Raw genomic sequence first — 20,250 nt, 5'->3', positions numbered from 1 at the left:
AGCTTTGCCAGGGGGTAAATTGTTTCGCTGGGTCATGTTTCTGTGGAAGTGACCTCCATTTAGGATTAATATAAATAGGTTTATGTCTGTCTCATCAGTTGGTCTTTGGGGTCCTAGAACTTGGCTATCTTATTAACCCTTTACCCAAACCAAACGATTATTCACATGAGGGTAGTTGTAGTGAAAGTGGTGGTTTGTGCACACAGTTCGTGCACTATGTGAGCCCAGGACGGTTTGCACTGTATTTGTAAGGTACATTTAAAAAAATTCACATATTAACTACCTTTGTATTCTCTAATAAATTCATACCAACTGTGTATATGAGTAAGAAAATTTCCAATTTACTAAGGAAACAGACTCAGAAGGTCAAGTCCTTAGTCTAACGTCGCACAGGTTAGAAACTAATCACATCCTTAAATTTCAGCTGTGAGCATTTGGAGGCGCGCTGGAGGTCTTTTGAACTCTTCCGGCCACCGTCGCTCCGTCCTCTCGTTGCTTCTGCGCCTGCGTTCAGCCGTCCATTACTGAATCAGGAAGGACGTTGGGTTTGAGGTTGGTGTTGAGGTGAGTATCGTTCTCCTTTGCGTCCTTCGTCTGGCCTCTCATAACTGCTGCATCCCGTTGCTAGCTCTCGCTCTGCCCTGGAGTTGAGTTGTGCTTGCATCTCTGCCGTTAGGAGCTTTTAACTTCTCGCCGGCTCGACCCCTGCACACCCCCACCTCGGCGTCTGGAGGGTCGCGCGGCTGTCCGCGGGGGCCCCCGAGGGCAGGCTGGGCTGCTGGGGTCTGGAGGAGGCAGCTGGGCCTCGGAGGCGGCCAGCCCGGGCCTGGTCTCTGCTGTGTTTTTTCCTCCAGTCGTTGTGACCTTGGTTAGGTCATTTGATTTGTCTGGCCCCAGCGTTTTCACCTGTGAAAAGGGAGCGGCGGTTTCTTCCTCAGGCGGTCTCGAGGCTCCGGGGCAGCGTAGGGTCTGTGCTCGCTGTGTGGGAACTTTGGTGATTCTGCTCTCTGGAAGCTGGAGAAGGGTCGCCGTGCCGGGTGGAATGGGGTGGGGGTGGGCGTCCAGCAGCCTCCCAGCGCCCCGGCCGCTTTGGCGGAAGGTCTGCGGGGTCCCTAGGTGGGCCCTGGAGGCCACGGCTGGGCCCCTGCCGGAGTTCAGTCTTTCACCGCGTGACCTTGGAAAAGTCTCCTTCGTGTGCCCCAGTTTTCTCGTCAGAGCAGTGGGATTTATGAGCTGATAGCAAGCTCGCACAAGAGTAAACGCTATCAATGCGCTTGCACTTGTCCGTCTGGAGCCACTGCTTAACTTTCCCGTGGTCGAAGTAATTTTGTTTGTAGTTTTTGCTGCCTCCTTACTGTTGTGCCGCAATGACGTGGCTCATTTAGGGTTGTCGTTCAGGGTGCAAGAGGGAAAAATCCCCCCACAAAACCATGAAGGAGGCTAAGCTTTTAAACACCGTAAGCTTTGTGGGAGGAATCATGCCTCTGCCCCTCTAGGTACTGAAGTGCGTTATTGTAAGAGCCTTTTAGATATCTTTTTATGTTCTAAGACTTATTGTTAATATTTTACCTTTAAAGGAGAATAACTACCATGACTTCCGGTGCTTTGATGAAACCTCAGATGCGAGGCCTTCTGGCCAAGCGCCTGCGATTTCATATCGTTGGAGCATTCGCTGTGTCCCTGGGGGTTGCAGCTTTCTATAAGGTATGTATGTTTGCTTTCTACTTTGTGCCTATGGCCCAGAAAATGTGTTTTAAATTTAAAAATGTATTTTATTTTCATAAGTAGTTCTGAGTCTTCTAAAGAAACTCCCTCTTTAATGTGCCCCCTTCCTCCATTTACCTCAGTGTGACATGAAACTACCTCATATTCCCTGGATAGCTTCCTCTTCAACTTTAAAGGAAGCTGTCTTAGTTTGCTAGGGCTGCCAGACCAAGTACAACAAATCGGGTGGCTTACACAACAGACTTATTTACTGTTTTGGAGGCTAGAGATCCAGGATCAGTGTGGCTGCAAGGTGGATTTCTTTTGCGGCCTCCGTCCTTGGCTTGTAGGTGGGTTTCTCCCTTTGTCTTCACGTGGTTCTCCGTGCTAGCGTGTTTTTGTTTGAATTTCCTCTTGCAAGGATGCTAGTCGTACTGGATTTGGATTCACGCTACAAACCTCATTTTAATTTACCTCTTTAAAGACCGGTCTCCAAATACGGTTACATTCTGAGATATTGAGGGCCTAAGACTTCAACACATGAGCGTTGGAAGACACAGTTCGGTCTGTAACACAAGGGTATAATTGTATTAAAGCGGAGGGATGTCGGGAAGGCAGTAGTTTTTTTTAGTAGCCTTAAGAATTTGTTGCCACAGAACTGCATTTTAATGCTCTGCCTTCACTGAATTTTACCGTTCTGCACTTTGGGCTTTTTAAATAATATATAGTAATCTTTTTGTATTCTGGTAGATTATACAAAATTTAGCCATTTTTATGTATACAACTCAGTGGTATTAAATACATTTATAATGTTGTATGACCATCACCACCATCCATCTCTATAACTCTTTCATCTTGTAAAACTGAAACTATACCCATTTAACAATAAACCCGTCCCTTCCCTTCTTCCCCACTCCCAGCCCATGGAACAGTTCTATTTTCTGTGTCTTAATTTGACTACTCTAGATACCCATGTAAATGGAATCATACATATTTTGTCTTTTTGTAACTAGCTTATTTCACTTAGCATAATGTCTTCAAGTTTTATGTTGTAGTGTGTGTTAGAATTTTTTTGCTTTTTAAGGCTGAATAATACCATGGTATGTCGGTGCCACAGGTTGCTTATTCATTCACCTTTGATGGACACTTGGGTGGCTTCCATGTTTTAAGTTTCGTGAGTAATGCTTCTATGAACATGGGTTACCGGTATCTCTTCAAGGCCCTGCTTTTAATTTTTTCAGTATATATCTAGAAGTGGAATTGATGGATCATTTGGTAATTCTGCATGTTATTTTTTAAGCAACTACCATACTATTTTTGTAGCACCATCTTACATTTCTAACAGTTTTTTTCTGTGTTGAATTTTTAGGGTTTTCTACACATATCATCTGTAGACAGATGACTTTGCTTCTTCCTTTCTCATTTGGATGCCTTTTATTTCTCTTGCTTGCCTAATTGCTCTAGCTAGAACTTAAGAGTACTGTGTCGAATAGAAGTGACAAAAATTCTTGTGGGTTATGTGGAGGTAATTTCATTCTGTTCCTAGTTTGAGTGTTCCTTTTTTCATCATGAAAGGATGTTGAGTTTGTCAAATGCTTTGTCTGCATTGAGATTCTTGTGTGTCTGTGTGTTTTATTCTTTTAATGGGTATTACATTGATTTTGTATGTTCAACCATCCATGCATTCCAGGAATAAACCTCACTTGGTAATGGTGTACAGTCTTTTTAATATGCTGCTGAATTCAATTTATTAGTATTGTGTCAGGGAGTTTTGCATCAGTGTTCGTAGGGGATATTGGTCTGTAGTTTTCTGTTTTGTGTGGCTTTGGTATCAGGGTAATGCTGGTCTCATAAAATGAGTTAGTGTTCCTCTACTTCAGTTGCTTGGAAAGATTTCAGAAGGATTGGTATTCTTTAGTTTTCTGGGTTTTTTTTTTTTTTTTTTTTTTTTTTTTTTGTAGAATTAACCAATGGTCATCTGGTCCAGGGCTTTTCTTTGATGGGACATTTTTGATTACTGATTCAATATCCTTAGTAGTTATAGTTCTATTCAGATTTTTTTCTTTGTGATTTAGTCTTGGCATGTGTTGTGTTTGTAGAAATTTATCCATTACATATAGGTTGTCCAGTCTGTGTATAATTGTTCATACTATTCTCTTATAATCCTTTTTATTTCTGTAGAATCTGTAGTAATGTCCCCGCTTTCATTTCTGATTTTAGTAATTTGAATCTTCACTCCTTGCTTCTTTGCCCATCTTGCTAAAGGATTGTCAATTTTGTTTGTTTTTGAAGAACCAATTTTTGGCCTTGTTGGTTTTTCTCTTTTGTTTTCCTAGCTGTTTTGTTGATCTCTGCTCTAATCTTTATTATTTCCTTCCTTCTAGCTTTTGGTTTATTTTGTTCTTTTTCCTGGTTCCTTAAGTTGTAATGTTAGGTTGTTGATTTGAGATCTCTCTTATTTTTTTACATTTATTTATATATTTTTTTAACTTTCTTATTTATTATTGAGAGACAGAGAGAGACAGTACATGAGCATGGGAGGGGCAGGGAGAGGGGAAGACACAGAATCCGACGGAGGCTCCAGGCTCTGAGCTGTCAGCACAGAGCCCAACGTGGATCTTGAACCCACAAACTGTGAGATCATGACCTGAGCTGAAATTGGACACTTAATCAACTGAGCCACCCAGGCATCCCGTCCCCAATATTGTTTTTTAAAATGTGTATTTATAGCTAAGAATGTCCCCCCTTAGCACTGCTTTCACTGTGTCCCATGTTTTGGTGTGTTGTGCTTTCATTTTCATTTGTCTCTAAGTATTTTCTAATTTCCTTCATGATTTCTTCTTTGATCCATTGGTTGTTTAAATGCTTGTTGCTTAATCTTTATAGTTTTATGAATTTTCCAGTTTTCCTTCTGTTACTGATTTTAATTTCATCCAGTTGTGATCAGAGAACATATTTTGTGTGTCTTTTTAAATCTATTGAGACTTAATTTGTGGCCTATTTGGTCTATCCTGGAAAATATCCCATGTGAAATTGAGAAGAATGTGTTTTCTGTTGTTGGGTGGAGTGTTCTTTGTATATGTGTTAGATTAGGTTGGTTTAACAAGTTAAGTCCTCTCTTTCCTTACTTAGGCCTGGTGTTGTCTATTATTGAGATTGGGCTATTAAAGTCTTCAACTGTTATTGGAGAACTATTTTTCTTTTCATTTCTGTCAATTTTTGCTTTATATATTTTGCTGGTGTTATTAGGTGAGTAAATGTTTCTAATTTTTATAAGTTGTTGCCTTATTGACGCTTTTATGAAGTGTATCTTTTATTATCTCATAATTTTTTTGATTTAAAGTCTATTTTGTCTGATACTAGTATAGCCACTCCTAGTATAACCACTCTCTTTGGTTACTGTTTGCATAGGACATCTTTTTTCACCCTTTCGCTTTCAATCTGTTTGTATTTTTGGAACTGAAATGAGTCTATTGTAGATAGCATATATAGTTGGGTCATTTTTTTTTCAAAAATTTTTAAACATTTATTCATTTTTCTAGAGAGATGGTGTGAGCAGGAGAGGGGCAGAGGGAGAGGGAGACACAGAATCTGAAGCAGGCTCCAGGCTCTGACTTGTCAGCACAGAGCCTGATGTGGGGCTCGAAGTTGGACCTGAGCTGAAGTTGGATGCTTAACTGACTGAGTCACCAAGCGCCCCTAGTTGGGTCATTTTTTAATCCATTCTGCAATCTCTGTGAGAATTGTATATGTAGATGCCTTTGAATGTCCTAGTCTTTAATGTCTGGCTCCGAAAAAGAGAAAAAGAGAAAAAAGAAGGGAATGGGGAAAAAGGTGCTCTGTCCTGTTAAGTTCCTTGGAAGTTGCTCAGCTGGTCAAAAAGAGGCTTGCAGCAGTAGGGGAAGTGCAGCAGCAATGACCACCAGTCTGTTAGTGGCTCTGAACAAAAGCAGCAGTCAGCTCTCAGAGTACTGGTCCCTTGTATGTGGTGGGGAGGGTCCTTCTTTCCCATCTTGGTTCCACACAGCTGTGTGAAGGCTGCTCCAGGAACATGTGCACAGCTGCCTTCCTTGGGGGGGTGAGGAATAGGTAGCTGTTAAGTTGTTAAAAGCTCAAAGTGAATGAAATTAACCTGATTGCAATTTACAGTTTAAGCCTTCCTCTGGAAATTGTATGCCTTCAAGAGATCGAAAGTTTCAGGATAGTGACCTTAGACAGATTGTGCTAGTGCAGTTGTTGTCTAGGTTGGGAGAGATTCCTGGTGTTCCTACGTCACCTTTTTCCTAGAATACTCTATATCGTTTATATTTCTGTAAGTCTCCATGTGGCATTTATAACTTTTTTCTATAAAAATGTTTATGATAATACACATTTTTATGACCATGTGTTATAATGGCCCATGAGAGAATTAAAGCTTTGCAGTGCTTTGTACTTAATAATTTTAGCGTTTTTCTATTTTTTAGTAGACTGTGAACCTCATTAGGGCAGGGTGCTTTTTTGTTCACATTGGCACCCTGATGTCAGTTGCCTGGCCCACAAATAGATGCTTAAAAGTATCTGTTGAATAAGATGTAGTGTCTAAAATTTAGTACAGTGGTAGGTGGTATAGAGTTCCAGGTGCTTTGGAGTATAGTAAGTGTATATACATCTAAACATGTGTCTTTAAAGAAGTTAGAGTCAAGTTGGGGGAGGTGAAAAAATTAGATATTCTTGCAAGACAATAAAAATGAAACAACATTTCATTTCCCATAGCTATTCCTGGAGCAGATTATGTACAGTTTGGAAGAATTAAAGATGGGCAAGAAGGACCTTTCCTCCATGTACTAGGGATCTGTACTCTGACAGTTGATTGATGTCTTTGTTTCTTTCGGTGGGATATTGTGGGTCACAGTGTGGGTCATAGCTCTTTGATAGAAAAGGTAGAATTTGTGCCTTGAAAGGGTGAATTTGAAGAACTGAAGGGAGAGAAGAGCTTGAGCAAAACACTAAGAGATTGGTACTTTGAGACCCTTTGAAGAGACAAGCACAAGACAGTAAACCCTTTGCTCCATGAGATCTTTTCTACCTGGCATATAGTGGGCATGAAATAAATGTGGGAAAAGGATGGATGGATGTGAAGTGGAAGTGAGAGAAGTTTAGGGGACTCATTTCTTCACTCTCAGTGTCCTCATTGTCTCTGCCAAACTTGAGGCCTTTGTAACTTGTGTGGATTCTTGCCACTGTTAACCTTAACTTCTAGAATAGATCTGTTTGGGGTGCATGGATGGTTCAGTTGGTTAAGTAAGAGTCTGAATTGTGGTTTTCGCTCATGTCATTATCTCATGGTTTGAGCCCCTGTTTCGGGTTCCCCACTGCTAGTGCTTGGAATTCTTTCCCTCTCTGACCCTCAACTGCTTGTGCTCTCTCTCTCAAAATAAATAAATAAACTTAAAAAAAAAAAAAAAAGATGTTTGTGTCATTGGGTTCCTGAATGCCCCGTGTGCAGTGGCTTTCAAACTTTTGGTCTATAGTAAATACATTAACTACTGGCTGCAATCTTCTAAATTGGTATCATTGCTCACTAATGGATCAGGGATGATTTGCTGGAATTTAGTTTTGATTTTAAGATACCTTTTGATTAGCCCTTTCTGCCTTTCCATCATCTTCCTAGCAGTACTAATATACCCAGTTCTCCAGCCCTTTGTAACTAGTTGCTGTTACCCAATTCTGCTTTCTCCCGTTAGTTTGTATACAAAGGTAATGTCTTCATCACACCCCTGAGGCAAATTCCAGTTTATCCTCAAGACCGACTCAAATGTTTCCTTTTTGGAATTGCAGCCTATTCATCCAGGTTGGTTGTGCTCTGCTAGGTTCTCAGTCATTTTTACCAGACTGTTTTTTTACAGTATTGAGCACATTGTATTTTAAGTAATACTTTCTTTAGTGTGTGTCTCTTCTACTAAATTAAGAGCCAGGACCATGGCAGACCCATAGTTCATCCATCCTTAATGAAGTTTTAAAATTTGCTTGGTAGATTAGTGTTTGTGTACAGTTAGTGTTTGATTGGTTGGAAAGTTCCCAAAGCATTAAGGAATCCAAATTCTTATTAAAGAAATAAGACAGGTGTAAATTTGATTCTCTTGGTAGATGGTTGCTTCCTTCATTTCCCCAGTCCAGTTAGTGTAATTCACTTTGTTGATTTGGCCTTTATTCTTAACTTACATTCACAATTTCAATAAAATTCTATGCTTTTTACATGAACCAACCAGTAAATCATTTTTGGTTAAGTTAATCTGCTAAGCCTAAATTCACGAATATGGGTTAGATTTTGAGGCAAGATATTTCCTGATGGGATCTTCCCTGTAGGTAGAGCAATTACTATTATATACATTAGGCTTGTCCTAAACTTTGAGGTATTAGCTTGTTTTGTGTAGGGCCTCAGATCTAGATTTTATGGCTTTTAAGTAACTCATGGTGTAGTGGATCTAAATTGATAGTTTATATTTTTTTTAGTGGATCTAATTTGATAGTTTATATTTTTTGCTGAAGTCCGGAGTTTTGACTTAAAAAAAGTCTAGAGTGTAACGGAAGACAAAATAATTTAGGTGGGGCTATAAAACCCATTTGTTTTTATTTTGGGGTTCACTGACTGAGCTTTTACTTTATTTTTGTCTGCCTTAGTGTACCATGTTTTTATTTTTACTAAAAAAATTTTTTTAATGTTTTGTTTTTGAGAGAGAGAGTTTGAGCAGCGAAGGGACAGAGAGAGAGAGGGAGACACAGAATCTGAAGCAGGCTCTAAGATGTCAGCACAGAGCCCAAACGTGGGGGTTGAATCCACAACCGCGAGATCATGACCTGAGCCAAAGTCGGACACTCAACCACCTGAGCCACCCAGGCACCCCTAGTGGACCATATTTTTAAAAGTAAAAATATTTTTCTTGTTCCAACAAATGCTCAGTTACCTTCTGGGTAATGGGATGGCCTCAGTTCAGAGGGTTGCATTGGGGCTCTTGCCTCTTGGTTTCCCTGGAAGAAAGAAGTTGGGAATTTAGATAGAAGGCGAGGCAGTAAAGTTTGCCAAGTAAAGGCCTCTTACCTATTAGTACCAAGTGTCATGATTCTGTGTATTTCTGCAATACCTTAATGGATATAGTTTGGGACTCAAAAAACTTTTTACTGTTTTTTATATGCAGGATTAGGATTTGATTTTGTATTATAACCCATACATTGAAATCCAGTATGTAGTGTTTTTTGGAAAATAAAATCTTTGTCAAATGACACACCTGGGTTTGAATCCTGGTTGACTCATCTACCAACTGGTGCTTCTTCCTAGACCTTAATCAGGTTATTTAAATTCTGAGTCCCAATACCTCATCTGTAAAACAGTTCAGTGTCTATTCTAAGCACTTAAATGATGTTGAAGGATAAATTACCTGGAACTGTTCTTACCAGATAGAAAGCTTCTTGTGCCTTTTATTTTTATTTTTTTAAATGTTTTATTTATTTCTGAGAGAGAGCGAGAGAGAGACAGTATGAGCAAAGGAGGGTCAGAGAGAGAGGGAGACACAGAATCTGAAGCAGGCTCCAGGCTCTGAGCTAGCTGTCAGCACAGAGCCCGACACGGCTCAAATCCATGAACCATGAGATCATGACCTGAGCTGAAGTTGGACGCTTAACCGACTGAGCCACCCAGGCGCCCTCTTCTTGTGCCTTTTAGAATCAGGTGGGTACTGAATTGACCTGAGTCCTTTGAAATTAACGTAACTTAAATTGAACCAGAATTTTTTAGCATGTGTCAGCTGTGGGGATATTTGGGTTTTGCTGAAGGGAAGGCAGCTTTCTTCTCCCTAAAACCTTTTAGCTTTCTGGGTATCTTCATTTGGCTCTTACCAGTGTACACACCCACACCCAAAAAAAGGGGTAATCTATTGCTAGGCAAGGAGGGCCCCTCTTGCTCTTGCTGAGTAGTTTCCATGAGGCTCTTCCCTTGCATCTGTGTTAATGCTTCCAACGTTTGCCTTAGGAAATACAGAGTTCAAGTTAAAGGTGAACAAACATTATTTGTGTTGTCTTTGGATATTGTTTCTAATGATTTAAAAAATAAGCCCTAATGGGATATGTTACTTTTTAGTTTGCTGTGGCCGAACCAAGAAAGAAGGCATATGCAGATTTCTACAGAAATTATGATTCCATGAAAGATTTTGAGGAGATGAGGAAGGCTGGTATCTTTCAGAGTGCAAAGTGATTTTGGAGTGTAAAGGTAATGTAGCTGTTTGAAGTTACTGTTTAAAAATCTTTTTTAAATTGTGGTAAAATACACAGATTGTTAAATACCTTCACGTTGTTGTACAACCGATCTCCAGAACTTTTCATCTTGCAAAATTATCCATTGATCCACTCTCCATTCCCCCCATTCACTGGCAACCATCATTCTATTTACTGTCTCTGAATTTGACTACTATGGGTACTTTATTTAAGTGGAAACATACATTATTTGTCTTTTTGTTTCAGGCTTATTTTACTTAATATAATGTCCTCAGAATTCATCTGTTATAGTGTCAGAATTTCTTTCCTTTAAGGCTAAATAACATCCCATGGTATGTATTTTGCTTTTTCATTCATCTTTGGTGGACATTTGGATTGCTTTCACCTTCTGACCATTGTAAATAATGTTGCTGTAATACGTGCAGATATCTCTTTAAAATCCCTCCTTTTAATACTTTTGAGTATTTACCCAGAAGTAGAGTTGTTGGATCATACAGTAGTTCCATCTTTATTTTAAGGAACCATTATACTGTTTAATATAGCACTTGCACCATTTTAAACTCTATCAACACTGCAGAAGGGTTTCAGTTTCACCACATAACCTTGCCAGTACTTGTTTTCTGTTTTTTTTTCCCCCCATAGTAGCCTCCTAATGGGTGTGAAGTGGTACTAGATTTTGATTTTCATTTTTATTTCCCTAATGGTTAATGATGTTGAGCATCTTTTCTCATCAGGTACTTCACCTATATTAATCACATTGGGTTTTTTTGTTGTTGAGTTGTAGTTCTTTAAACTCTTATATCAGATATATGATTTGTAGATATTTTCTCCCATTCTAGAGATTGCCTTTCACTCTGTTGATTGTGTCCTTTGCACAGACATTTAAAATTTTGATGGAGTCTAATTTGTGTAATTTTTGTTTTTGTTGCCTGTGCTTTTGGTGTCCTATCCAAATAATCTGCCAAACCCAATGTCAGGGAACCTTTGTTTTTTAATTTGTTGAAATTCTTTTTTTTTTAATGTTTATTCATTTTTGAGAGAGAGAGAGAGAGAGAAAGAGAGGGAGAGAGAGGGAGAGGGTGGGGCAGAGAGAGAGGGAGACACAGAATCCAACAAGCTCCAGGCCCTGAGCTGTCAGCACAGAGCCCGATGTGAGGCTCAAACCCACAAACCGCAAGGTCATGAACTGAGCCAAAGCTGGACGCTTAACTGACTGAGCCACACAGGTGCCCCTGTTACTTTTTCTTATAAGTTCAAATGCCTTGAATCTTCTCTTATTTATTTAAAAAAAAAAAAAAATTTTTTAATGTTTTATTTATTTCTAGGAGAGAGAGAGAGAGACAGCGTGAGCAGGGGAGGGTCAGAGAGAGAGGGAGTCACAGACTGAAACAGGCTCCAGGCTCTGAGCTGGCAGTCAGCACAGAGCCCGACGCGGGGCTCGAACCCACGAACCGCGAGATCATGACCAAAGTGAAAGTTGGACGCTTAACCGACTAAGCCACCCAGGCGCCCCAAAGCTTCTCTTATTTCTTATAAGTTTTATAGTTTTAGCTGTTACTTTTAGGTCTTTGATCCATTGGAGTTAATTTTGAGATATGAGATTCTAAAAGGGTCCAGCTTCTTTCTTTCTTTGTGAATATCCAGTTTCCCAATAGCATTTGTTGAGAAGACTGTCTATTCCCAAGTGGATGATATTGGTACCTTTGTTGGTAATTTTTGGATTCTATATGTGAGGGTTTATTTTGGGCTCTATTCTGTTTCATTGGTTTATATTTATATCAGTACCACAGTATTTTGATTACCATAGCTTTATAGTAAGTTTTGGAATTAGGAAGTGTTGGTCCTCCAACTTTGTCGTCTTTTTTCAGATTGGTTTGATTATTCAGGGTCCCTTGATAGTCTCTCTGAATTTTAGGTGGATTTTTCTACTTCTGCAAAAATGCTGTTGAGATAGGGATTGCATTATGTATGTAGATCACTTTGGACATCTTAGCAATTTTTAGTATTCCACTCCATGAACATGAGATGCCTTTCCATTCATTTGTATCTTTAATTTTTTTCAGCAGTGTTTGGTAGTTTGAATATATAGGTCTTTTGCATTCTTGATTAAGTATTCCTGTGTATTTTATTTTTTTGGATGCTATTGTAATTGGAATTATTTTCTTAGTTTTTTCCTGATTATTGTTAGTAGATAGAAATACAACCGGCTTTTGTGTGTTGATTTTGTATCCTGCAACTTTGCTGAGTTAGTTTATTCTGAGTTTTTTGGTTTTTGTTTTTTTTTTTCCCGTGGAATCTTTAGGGTGTTCTACTTATAAGACTGCATCTTATAAGACATCTGCATAGTTTTACTTCTTCCTTCCCAGTTTGGATGTCTTTTATTTCTTTCTCTTGCTTACTTGGTTTGGCTAGTCCTTCCAGTTCTGTATCGAATAGAAGTAGTAAGAATAGGGATCCTTATCTTTTTCTTGATCTTAGAGAGAAAGCTTTCAGGCTTTGACCAGTAAGTATGATATTAGCTGTGGGCTTTTCATATAAGGCTTTTATTATGTTGTGGTAGTTTGCATTTGTTCCTAATTTATTAAGTATTTTTTTCTCCCTGTACTGTTACTTTTCATTCACATGACTTGTTTTATATCTGGAAGTTTGTACCTCTTAAAACCTTTCCTCTGTTTGACCCATCTCTCCTCCCCTCCTGCATCTGCTTCTATTTGAGTGTTTCCTGACTTGCTTCCCTTAGCATAATATCCTGCAGATTCATCCATACTGTTGCAGTTAGCAAGATCTCATTCTTTTTTATGGCTGAGTAATAATTGTGCCTGTGTATGTGTACATACCCAGTAGTGGAATTACTGGATCATATGGTAATTCTATTTTTAACTTTTGAAAAATCTCTGTACTATTTTCCACAGTGGTTGCACCAATTTACATTCCTACCAACAGTGTGTACCAGAGTTTCCTTTTCTCCACATCCTCACCGACACTTGTTATTTATTGTCTTTTAGATAGTATTCTGACTAGTGTGAGGTAATATCTCATTGTGGTTTTGATTTGCATTTCCCTAATGATTAGTGATATTGAACTTCTTTTCACTTATCTGTTGGCCTTGTAGGTCTTATTTGGGAAAATGTTCAGGTCTTCTGCCTATCTTTAATTGGATTATTTGGGGGTTTTTTGGTATCGACTTGTGTAAGTTTTTTATATGCTTTGGATATTAACCCCATATCAGAGAATTGGTGTACAAGTATCTTCTTCCGTTCAGTAGGTTGCCTTTTCGTTTTGTTGATGCTTTCTTTTGGTGTGCAGAAGCTTTTTATTTTGGTATGGTCCAAATAGTTTATTTTCCGTTTTGTTTCCCTTGTCTGAGGAGACATGTCCATAAATAAGTTGCTAAGGTTGACATCCAAGAGATTACTTACTATGCTTTCTTGTGGGACATTTATGGTTTCAGGTCTCAAATTTAGGTCTTTAATCCATTTTGAATTTATTTTTGTGTATGGCATAAGAAAGTGGGCCAGTTTTCCCGGAAGAGATTATTTTTTCCCCATATATTCTTGCTTGCTTTGTCATGTAGACTAATGGACCATATAAGTGTGGGTTTATTTCTGGGCTCTATTCTGTTCCATTGATCTGTGTGTCTGTTTTTGTGCCAGTACTATATTGTTTTGATTACTATTGCTGTGTAAAATACTTTGAAATTTGGGATTGATAACTCTAGCTTTGTTCTTTCTGAAGATTGCTTTGGCTATTCAGGGTCTTTGTGTTTCCACATACGTTTTAGGATTACTTGCTCTAGTTCTGTGAACAATGCTATTGGTATTTTGAAAGAGATAGCATTGAATCTCTAGGTTGCTTTGGGTAGTATGGACATTGTAACAGTGTTTATTAACTCTTGAATCAGTGAGTATGGTATATCTTTCTATTCAGTTTCTTTCATCAGTGTCTTACAGTTTTTCAGAGGGTAGGTCTTTAACCTCCTTGGTTAGATTTATTACTATGTATTTTGTGGAGTGTTTTTTATCATGAAAAGGTATCAGATTTTTCAGTTGAAATTTCTCCATTCAGATGATCATGTGGTTTTTGTTTACTTCTGTGGTGTATTCCATTAATTGTAGTATGTTGAACCATCCTTATATTCCAAGAATAAATTTCACTTCCTCATGTTGTATAATCTTTCTAATGAGTTGTTGAATTCTTTTTGCTAGTATTTTGTTAAGGGTTTTTGCATCTGTATTCCTCAGGGATATTCTGTAGTTTTCTTATATTTGTCTGGGCTTTGGTGTTGGGGTAATATTGGCCTTATAGAATGTTTTCTGTTCTTTAATGAAATTATCAATCATGTTTTCACAAGAGGAAACATAGGAAATGGTTAGGAAAACGTAGTAGGGGCAGTCTCTCTCCACTGAAAATAAAAATATAATACATAGAGTGGATTTGGAAGTGTTCCTTTTTTTTTTTTTTTAAAGAGCTTGAGGAGGATTGGTGTAAATTCTTTAAGGGTTTGGTAGAATTCACTTGTGAAGCCCTCTCATCCTGGATTTTTCTCTATTGGAAGGTCCTTATTAGTTAAAGGTCTGTTCAATATTACTGTTACTTCCTGATTTGTATCTTAGGAATTAATCTGTTTCATGTAGGTTATCTAATTTGTCAACAGAGTTGTTTATAGCATTATTTTACAATCCTTTCTATTTCTGTGAAATCAGTTATAATGTTCCTTTTCATTTCTGTTTTTAGTTATTTGAGTCTTCTCCCTTTTTTTTCTTAGCCTAAAGGTTTGCTAATGTTTTAAGTTATTTGATTCTTCTCCTTTTTTTTCTTAGCCTAAAGGTTTGCTAATGTTTAATTTCAACATTTTTTTTGTGGGTTTTTCTATTTTCCTTCTGATACTGATTTCTAGTTTCAGTCCATTGTGATCAGCAAAGACACTCTGTATAATTTCAGTCTTTTAAATCTATTAAGTCTTGTTTTGTGGTTTAACATATGGTTTATCCTGGACAGTCTGTCTATATTTGAGAAAATTGTGTTTTGTGGTGGTGGTGGGTAGCATGTTCTGTTTTGTGTCTGTCTGTTAGGTCCATCTAGTGGGTAGTGTTGTTCAAGTCCTCTATCTTAATGATCTTGTGTCTAGTTCTTCTAGCCATTACAGTAGTTCACACTTATCCGTGGTTTTGCTTTTGGCCGTTTCAGTTACCTGTGGTTAACTGTGGTCCCTTAGTAGACAATCCTGCTCCTAAAATATTGTCAGAAGGTCAGTAGTAGCTTAATGCTAGCCACAGTACCTTTACCTCATCCCTTTATCCCATCCAGTAGGTGTTTTATCATTTTAGATCATAAGAAGGATGAGTATGGTACAGCAAGATATTTTGAGAGAGACCACAGTTCTGTAAATTTTATTATAGTGTACTATTAACAATTAGAAAAGTTCTGTTTTATTGTTAATCCCTTACTGTGCTTAATTTATAAGTTAAACTGTTGTAGGTATGTACCTATAGGAAAAAGCATAGTATATATACAGGTTTCAGTACTATCCATGTTTTCAGGCATCCACTGCAGGTTTTAGAATGTAGCCAGTGAAGGTCTTACACACACACACACACACACACACACACACACACACACACACACACACACACACAAGCTCTGGTGTTTAGTACATATGTAATTGTTCTGTCTTGGTAAATTGACCTTTCTTTATGTAATGTTTTTGTTCCTTGTAACATTTTTTGACTAAAAATTTTGTATGATAGTACAATCTCTCTTGTTCTCTTGATTATTATTTTGTATGGAATATCTTTTTCCATCCTTTCATTTTCGAATTGTGTGGTATCCTTAGATTGAGTGAATCTCCTGTAGACAGCATATGATTGGCTCCTGTTTTTTATTTATTCTGCCACTCTAACATTTGGGAAATTTAAACTGTTTATATTTAAGATGATTACTGATAAAGATTTTTGCCATTTTATTGTTTCTGTATATCTTAGTTTTTTTGTCCTTCATTTCCTCTCAATGCCTTTGCATTTATTTGATTTTTTTTTGTTGTTGTCGTTGTGACATGTTTTGATTCCCTTATTTCCTTTTGTATATATTCTATGGATATTTTTTTGTGGTTACATTTGCTATTGTATAGGACATGATAAAATTACAACAATCTGGGGCACCTGAGTGACCCTGTTGGCTAAGATTCCAATTATTGATTTTGGCTCAGGTATCATGGCATGGTTCGTGGGTTTAAGTCCTGTGTTGGGATCTGCGCTGGCAGCATGGAGCCTGCTTGGGAGTCTCTCTCTTCCTCCCTCTCTGCCCCTCCCTTGCTCATGCATGCTTTAGCTCTTTCTCTCAAAATAAATAAATAAACTTAAATTTTTTTTAATGTTTATTTTTGAGCGAGAGACAGAGTGCAAGTGGGGGAAGAGAGGACAGATGGAAGCAGGCTCCAGGCTCTGAGCTGTCAGCAGAGCCTGACGCGGGGCTTGAACCGAGACTGTGAGATCATGAACTGAGCCAAAGTTGGGCATTTAACCGACTGAGCCATCCAGGCACTTCAGCAAATAAACTTAAAAAAAAAAAAAACAACAAAGAAAACAAAAGACAGCAGTCTACTTCAGACTGATATCTTCAATCGCAAATAAAATTTTACTCTTTAACTTTGCTTTCCTATTAATGTCACAGATTATATGTAGCGTACACATTAACATAGTTTTATAGGGTTTTTTGCTTTTTGTTTTTTAAATCCTCCAAACTTAAGAGTTGTGAAATAATTACAGTGATGCTGGTTTATATTTGTTCATATACTTACCTTTACCAGAGAACTTTATATTTTCACATGACTTCAAGTTACTCTTTAGTATACTTTTATTTCAACTTGAAGAACGTCCATTGCAGGTCCAGGGAAGAATTCCTGATCCTTTAGCTTTTTTGTTTATCTAGGAGTGTCTTAATTTCATCCTCATATTTCAAGGACAGTTTTGTTAGATATTGTATTTTTGGTTGACTCTTTTGTGAGCACTTTAAATATAATCATCTGACAGATTTCTGACCTGAAAGGTTTCTGGTGAAAAATCCACTGGTGATCTTACAGAGGTGATGTAGGTGATGAATCGATTTTTTCTTGTTGCTTTGAAGATGTATTGTCTTTGGTTTTTGAGAGCGTAATTGTAATATGTCTTGGTGTGGGCTTGAGTTTATCCTACTTCCAAGTAACTTCTTATATTTGTATATGTATTTCTTTCCTCAGATTTGGGGAGTTTTCAGCCATTATTTCTGTAAATAAGCCTTCTGCTTTTTTCTTTTCTGGGATTTCCATAATGTATATATTGGTGTTTGTGATTGTGTCCCACAGGTCCCTGAAGCTCTATTGTTTCTTTTCTTTGTGCTCCTCCCAGACTCAATAATTCAAGTGAAGTGTTTTCAAGTATGCTGATTATTTTGTCTGAGTCTGCTGTTGAACCCCTCTAGAGATTTTTTCAGTTCAGTTATTGCATTTTTGTGACCATAATTTCAATTTAAAACAATTTTTCTGTTGACATTTTGTTTGTATATCATTTTCCTGATTTCATTTAGTTGTCTGTCCCAAGTTTTCCTTTAGCTCATTGGGCAGTATTTAAGACCTTTGTTTTAAAGTCATTTTTTAGTTAGAGGCGTCTATTTCTTTAGTGTCAGTTTTTGAAAATTTATTGTTCCTTTGAATAGACCATCCACCCCTTTTCCTTTGTCTTTTATTGAAATTATGGCATTTGAATAATAGCCATCCCCTCCCGGTCTTTGTGGGTTAACTCCATGCAGGAGAATATCTTCACTAAATGACCAGGCATAAAGGCTTGGGGTCATCTCAGAGTTTCTCTGGAGATACATCTTCTTTGTATGCGTGTGCACGCACGCACGTTTTTTGTTCCAGTTCTTGTGTATACTCAGTTGATTTTTTTTAAGTGTTAAATTTCTCTAAGGGTCTCATCCCCACTTCCTCTAGAGCGTTAGCTGTTCTGTTGTATTCCTCTGCTCATAGTCTCTTGCCCATAGGTGCCTGTGAGGCCGCAGGTCCTCTGTAGCTCGTGTCCTGGGGCCTACCACCCCTTTCAGCGGCTTACATTTTGATATCTCAAGTACGCCGCGCCGTTCCAGTGGCGCTTGGTACCACATAGGCAAGTTAGAGAACAGTCCCTTGGGAAGCTCTCAGACAAGTCAGAATGCCGTAAGCGATTTTTATTCTTTACCTTCTGCCCTGAGGGAGGAGCCAGGAATTGGTCAGTTTCCTCCTGACCACAGCGTGCTGCACAAAGGATGGGGTGGGGCAAGAGTTAGGAACAAGTCCATATTTCCTGCTGTTTTGTGTGTTTTTCTTGTTCTATTAGTGTTTGGTTGCTGCAGCTTTTTAAGTTTATTTTTTGAGAGAGAGTGAGTGGGGGAGCGGCAGAGAGGAGACAGAGAATCCCATGTAGGCTCTGTACGGTCAGCACTGAGCTCTTCATGCAGCTTGATTTCACAAACTGTGAGATCATAACCCAAGCTGAAATCAGGTCTGATACTTAACTGACTGAGCCACCCAGGCACCCCTGTAGTTGTTTATCTTAAAGGAAATATCTGAAACGCAGATAAATGCATGTATGAAATATCTACCATATAACCTACAGTAGAAAGAACAGGAAGAACTATTTCCAAAGGTTGGAAAATTGATAAGGAATTATGATTTTTCTTATACCATGGACTATTGATTATATTATGTCCATTAGAAATGATATTCACAAAGGAACATAAGATTACTACATAACTAGAAAATATTTTATATAAGGGTGGGCTTTTTTGTTTGTTTGTTTTGTTTTTTTTTAAGTTTGAGACACAGTGTGAGTGGTGGAGGGGCAGAGGCGGAGAGAGAAAATCACAAGCCAGCTCCACAGTGTTAGCACAGAGTGTGATGCGGGGTTGAAACAAACTGTGAGATCACGGCCTGAGTTGAAACCAAGAGTGGGACGCTTAACTCTGCCACCCAGGCGCCCCAAGGGTGTTCTGTGTTTAGTAAACATTACACAGGGGGAAAAAAAAGACTGAAGGTAAGAATAAAAAGATCAAGTAAATATTAATGATTCTGTATCGAATCTTAACTGATGGGTTTTTAACCTTGACATTTTCAGTTTCCACAGTGGTTCTACATTTCATAATTGGATGTTAACAGGCTAATTTTTAAATATTTGTTTTATCTTTTTTTTTTTAAATGAGAAGTTGTGTTTAAAAACCAATGAGAAAAACAGATTTGGAGACAGGGAGAGAAATACTCTTTAGAACAGACAGGCTGCTCCTTTTCAGAACAGTATGTGGGTGTGAGAAGGGAATGGAGGACAGTGGACTTGAGAGGGAAGAAAAAGGCAGAATTTGGTGAATGAAAAGAAGTCAGAGTAAGCTGTTGAATGCTCAGAACTGTTTAGGACGGTCAGGGACCTTGGCAGAGAGTGAACCTGGAGCCCAGGCTGCCTGAAATGGTCTTCTCCTGGGCAGAAGGTGAGTGAGCCAAATGTAGTCTCCAGAAGCAGGAGTAGACCTCATGTGACCTTAAGGGTGGTGAGGTGTTAGCAGAGAATGCTTGTCATTAACTAAGCCACTGTTTTTTTTTCCACAGAATTTCTTTGGGTTGAGTTCCATGGAAGTTTGTCACTGACCTGTGTTCCTGAACTATGAAACATGAATGTTGGGTTATGGAATAGTTTCTCTTGATAAATAAACTAACAGATACGGTGGACAGTAAGTCTTTGCTCATTTATTCTTACTGATACTTCAGTGTGCTTGCGTCAGAATTAGAGATTTTAACTCTGCTTATTTATGAACCTCAGGAAGATAACTGGATTTCAAGATTTCTTAAAGGTTTCATTGTTTTAGGATTTTTTTCTTCATTGCTCTGGAGTTAATTTCATTGAAATACTGCTAGGTGCCCTCCTTGGTCCTGCATCATGAATTAAGGAGGTCTCTAGGAGCCTACCAAACTACTAAGAGCATAAAGTATAGAAGGGACGGAGAACATTTTTTTTGGTAAGATCCGTCCTTGGGCTTCTGTCACTTAAGATTTCTTCCACAGTGGACCTGGACAGTCATGAGAATGTCTTGTAAATTTCAGTGACGTGCAGGCTTTAAAGTAGGAATATACATGGCAGGTTTTACTTAAAGAAGAGCATCACATTTAAGCATTTAAGCCTTGCTGGAGTAATTACCAGATGTAATAGATAATTAAAATATAAATATAAAATATAAAGGTTCTCTTACTCACTGTTGAAGAGCTATCTTTCTGTATGTATATGTAAATTGGAATATATATCT

At 38.3% G+C, this 20,250-nt stretch overlaps 1 protein-coding gene across 2 annotated transcripts; it reads left to right on the top strand.

The window, feature by feature from the left end:
- Window positions 1–469: 469 nt before the first annotated feature.
- On the top strand, window positions 470–19,684 carry LOC120220913 (cytochrome c oxidase subunit 6C). Of its 2 annotated transcripts, none has more exons than XM_039218132.1 (4): window positions 470–564; window positions 1,578–1,704; window positions 9,818–9,946; window positions 19,559–19,684. In XM_039218132.1, the coding sequence occupies exons 2-3, from the start codon at window positions 1,591–1,593 to the stop codon at window positions 9,929–9,931; spliced, it is 228 nt and encodes a 75-aa protein (XP_039074063.1). In that variant the 5' UTR covers window positions 470–564; window positions 1,578–1,590; the 3' UTR covers window positions 9,932–9,946; window positions 19,559–19,684. The 2 variants fall into 2 exon arrangements, with proteins under 2 accessions (XP_039074063.1, XP_039074065.1); XM_039218134.1 differs by lacking the exon at window positions 470–564 and adding an exon at window positions 844–967.
- Window positions 19,685–20,250: the final 566 nt, after the last annotated feature.

This window comes from Hyaena hyaena, unplaced genomic scaffold (assembly GCF_003009895.1).
Source record: "Hyaena hyaena isolate Hyena2069 unplaced genomic scaffold, ASM300989v1 scaffold_737, whole genome shotgun sequence".
Taxonomy (NCBI): domain Eukaryota; kingdom Metazoa; phylum Chordata; class Mammalia; order Carnivora; family Hyaenidae; genus Hyaena; species Hyaena hyaena.
This window is presented reverse-complemented; position numbering and strand designations above follow the sequence as displayed.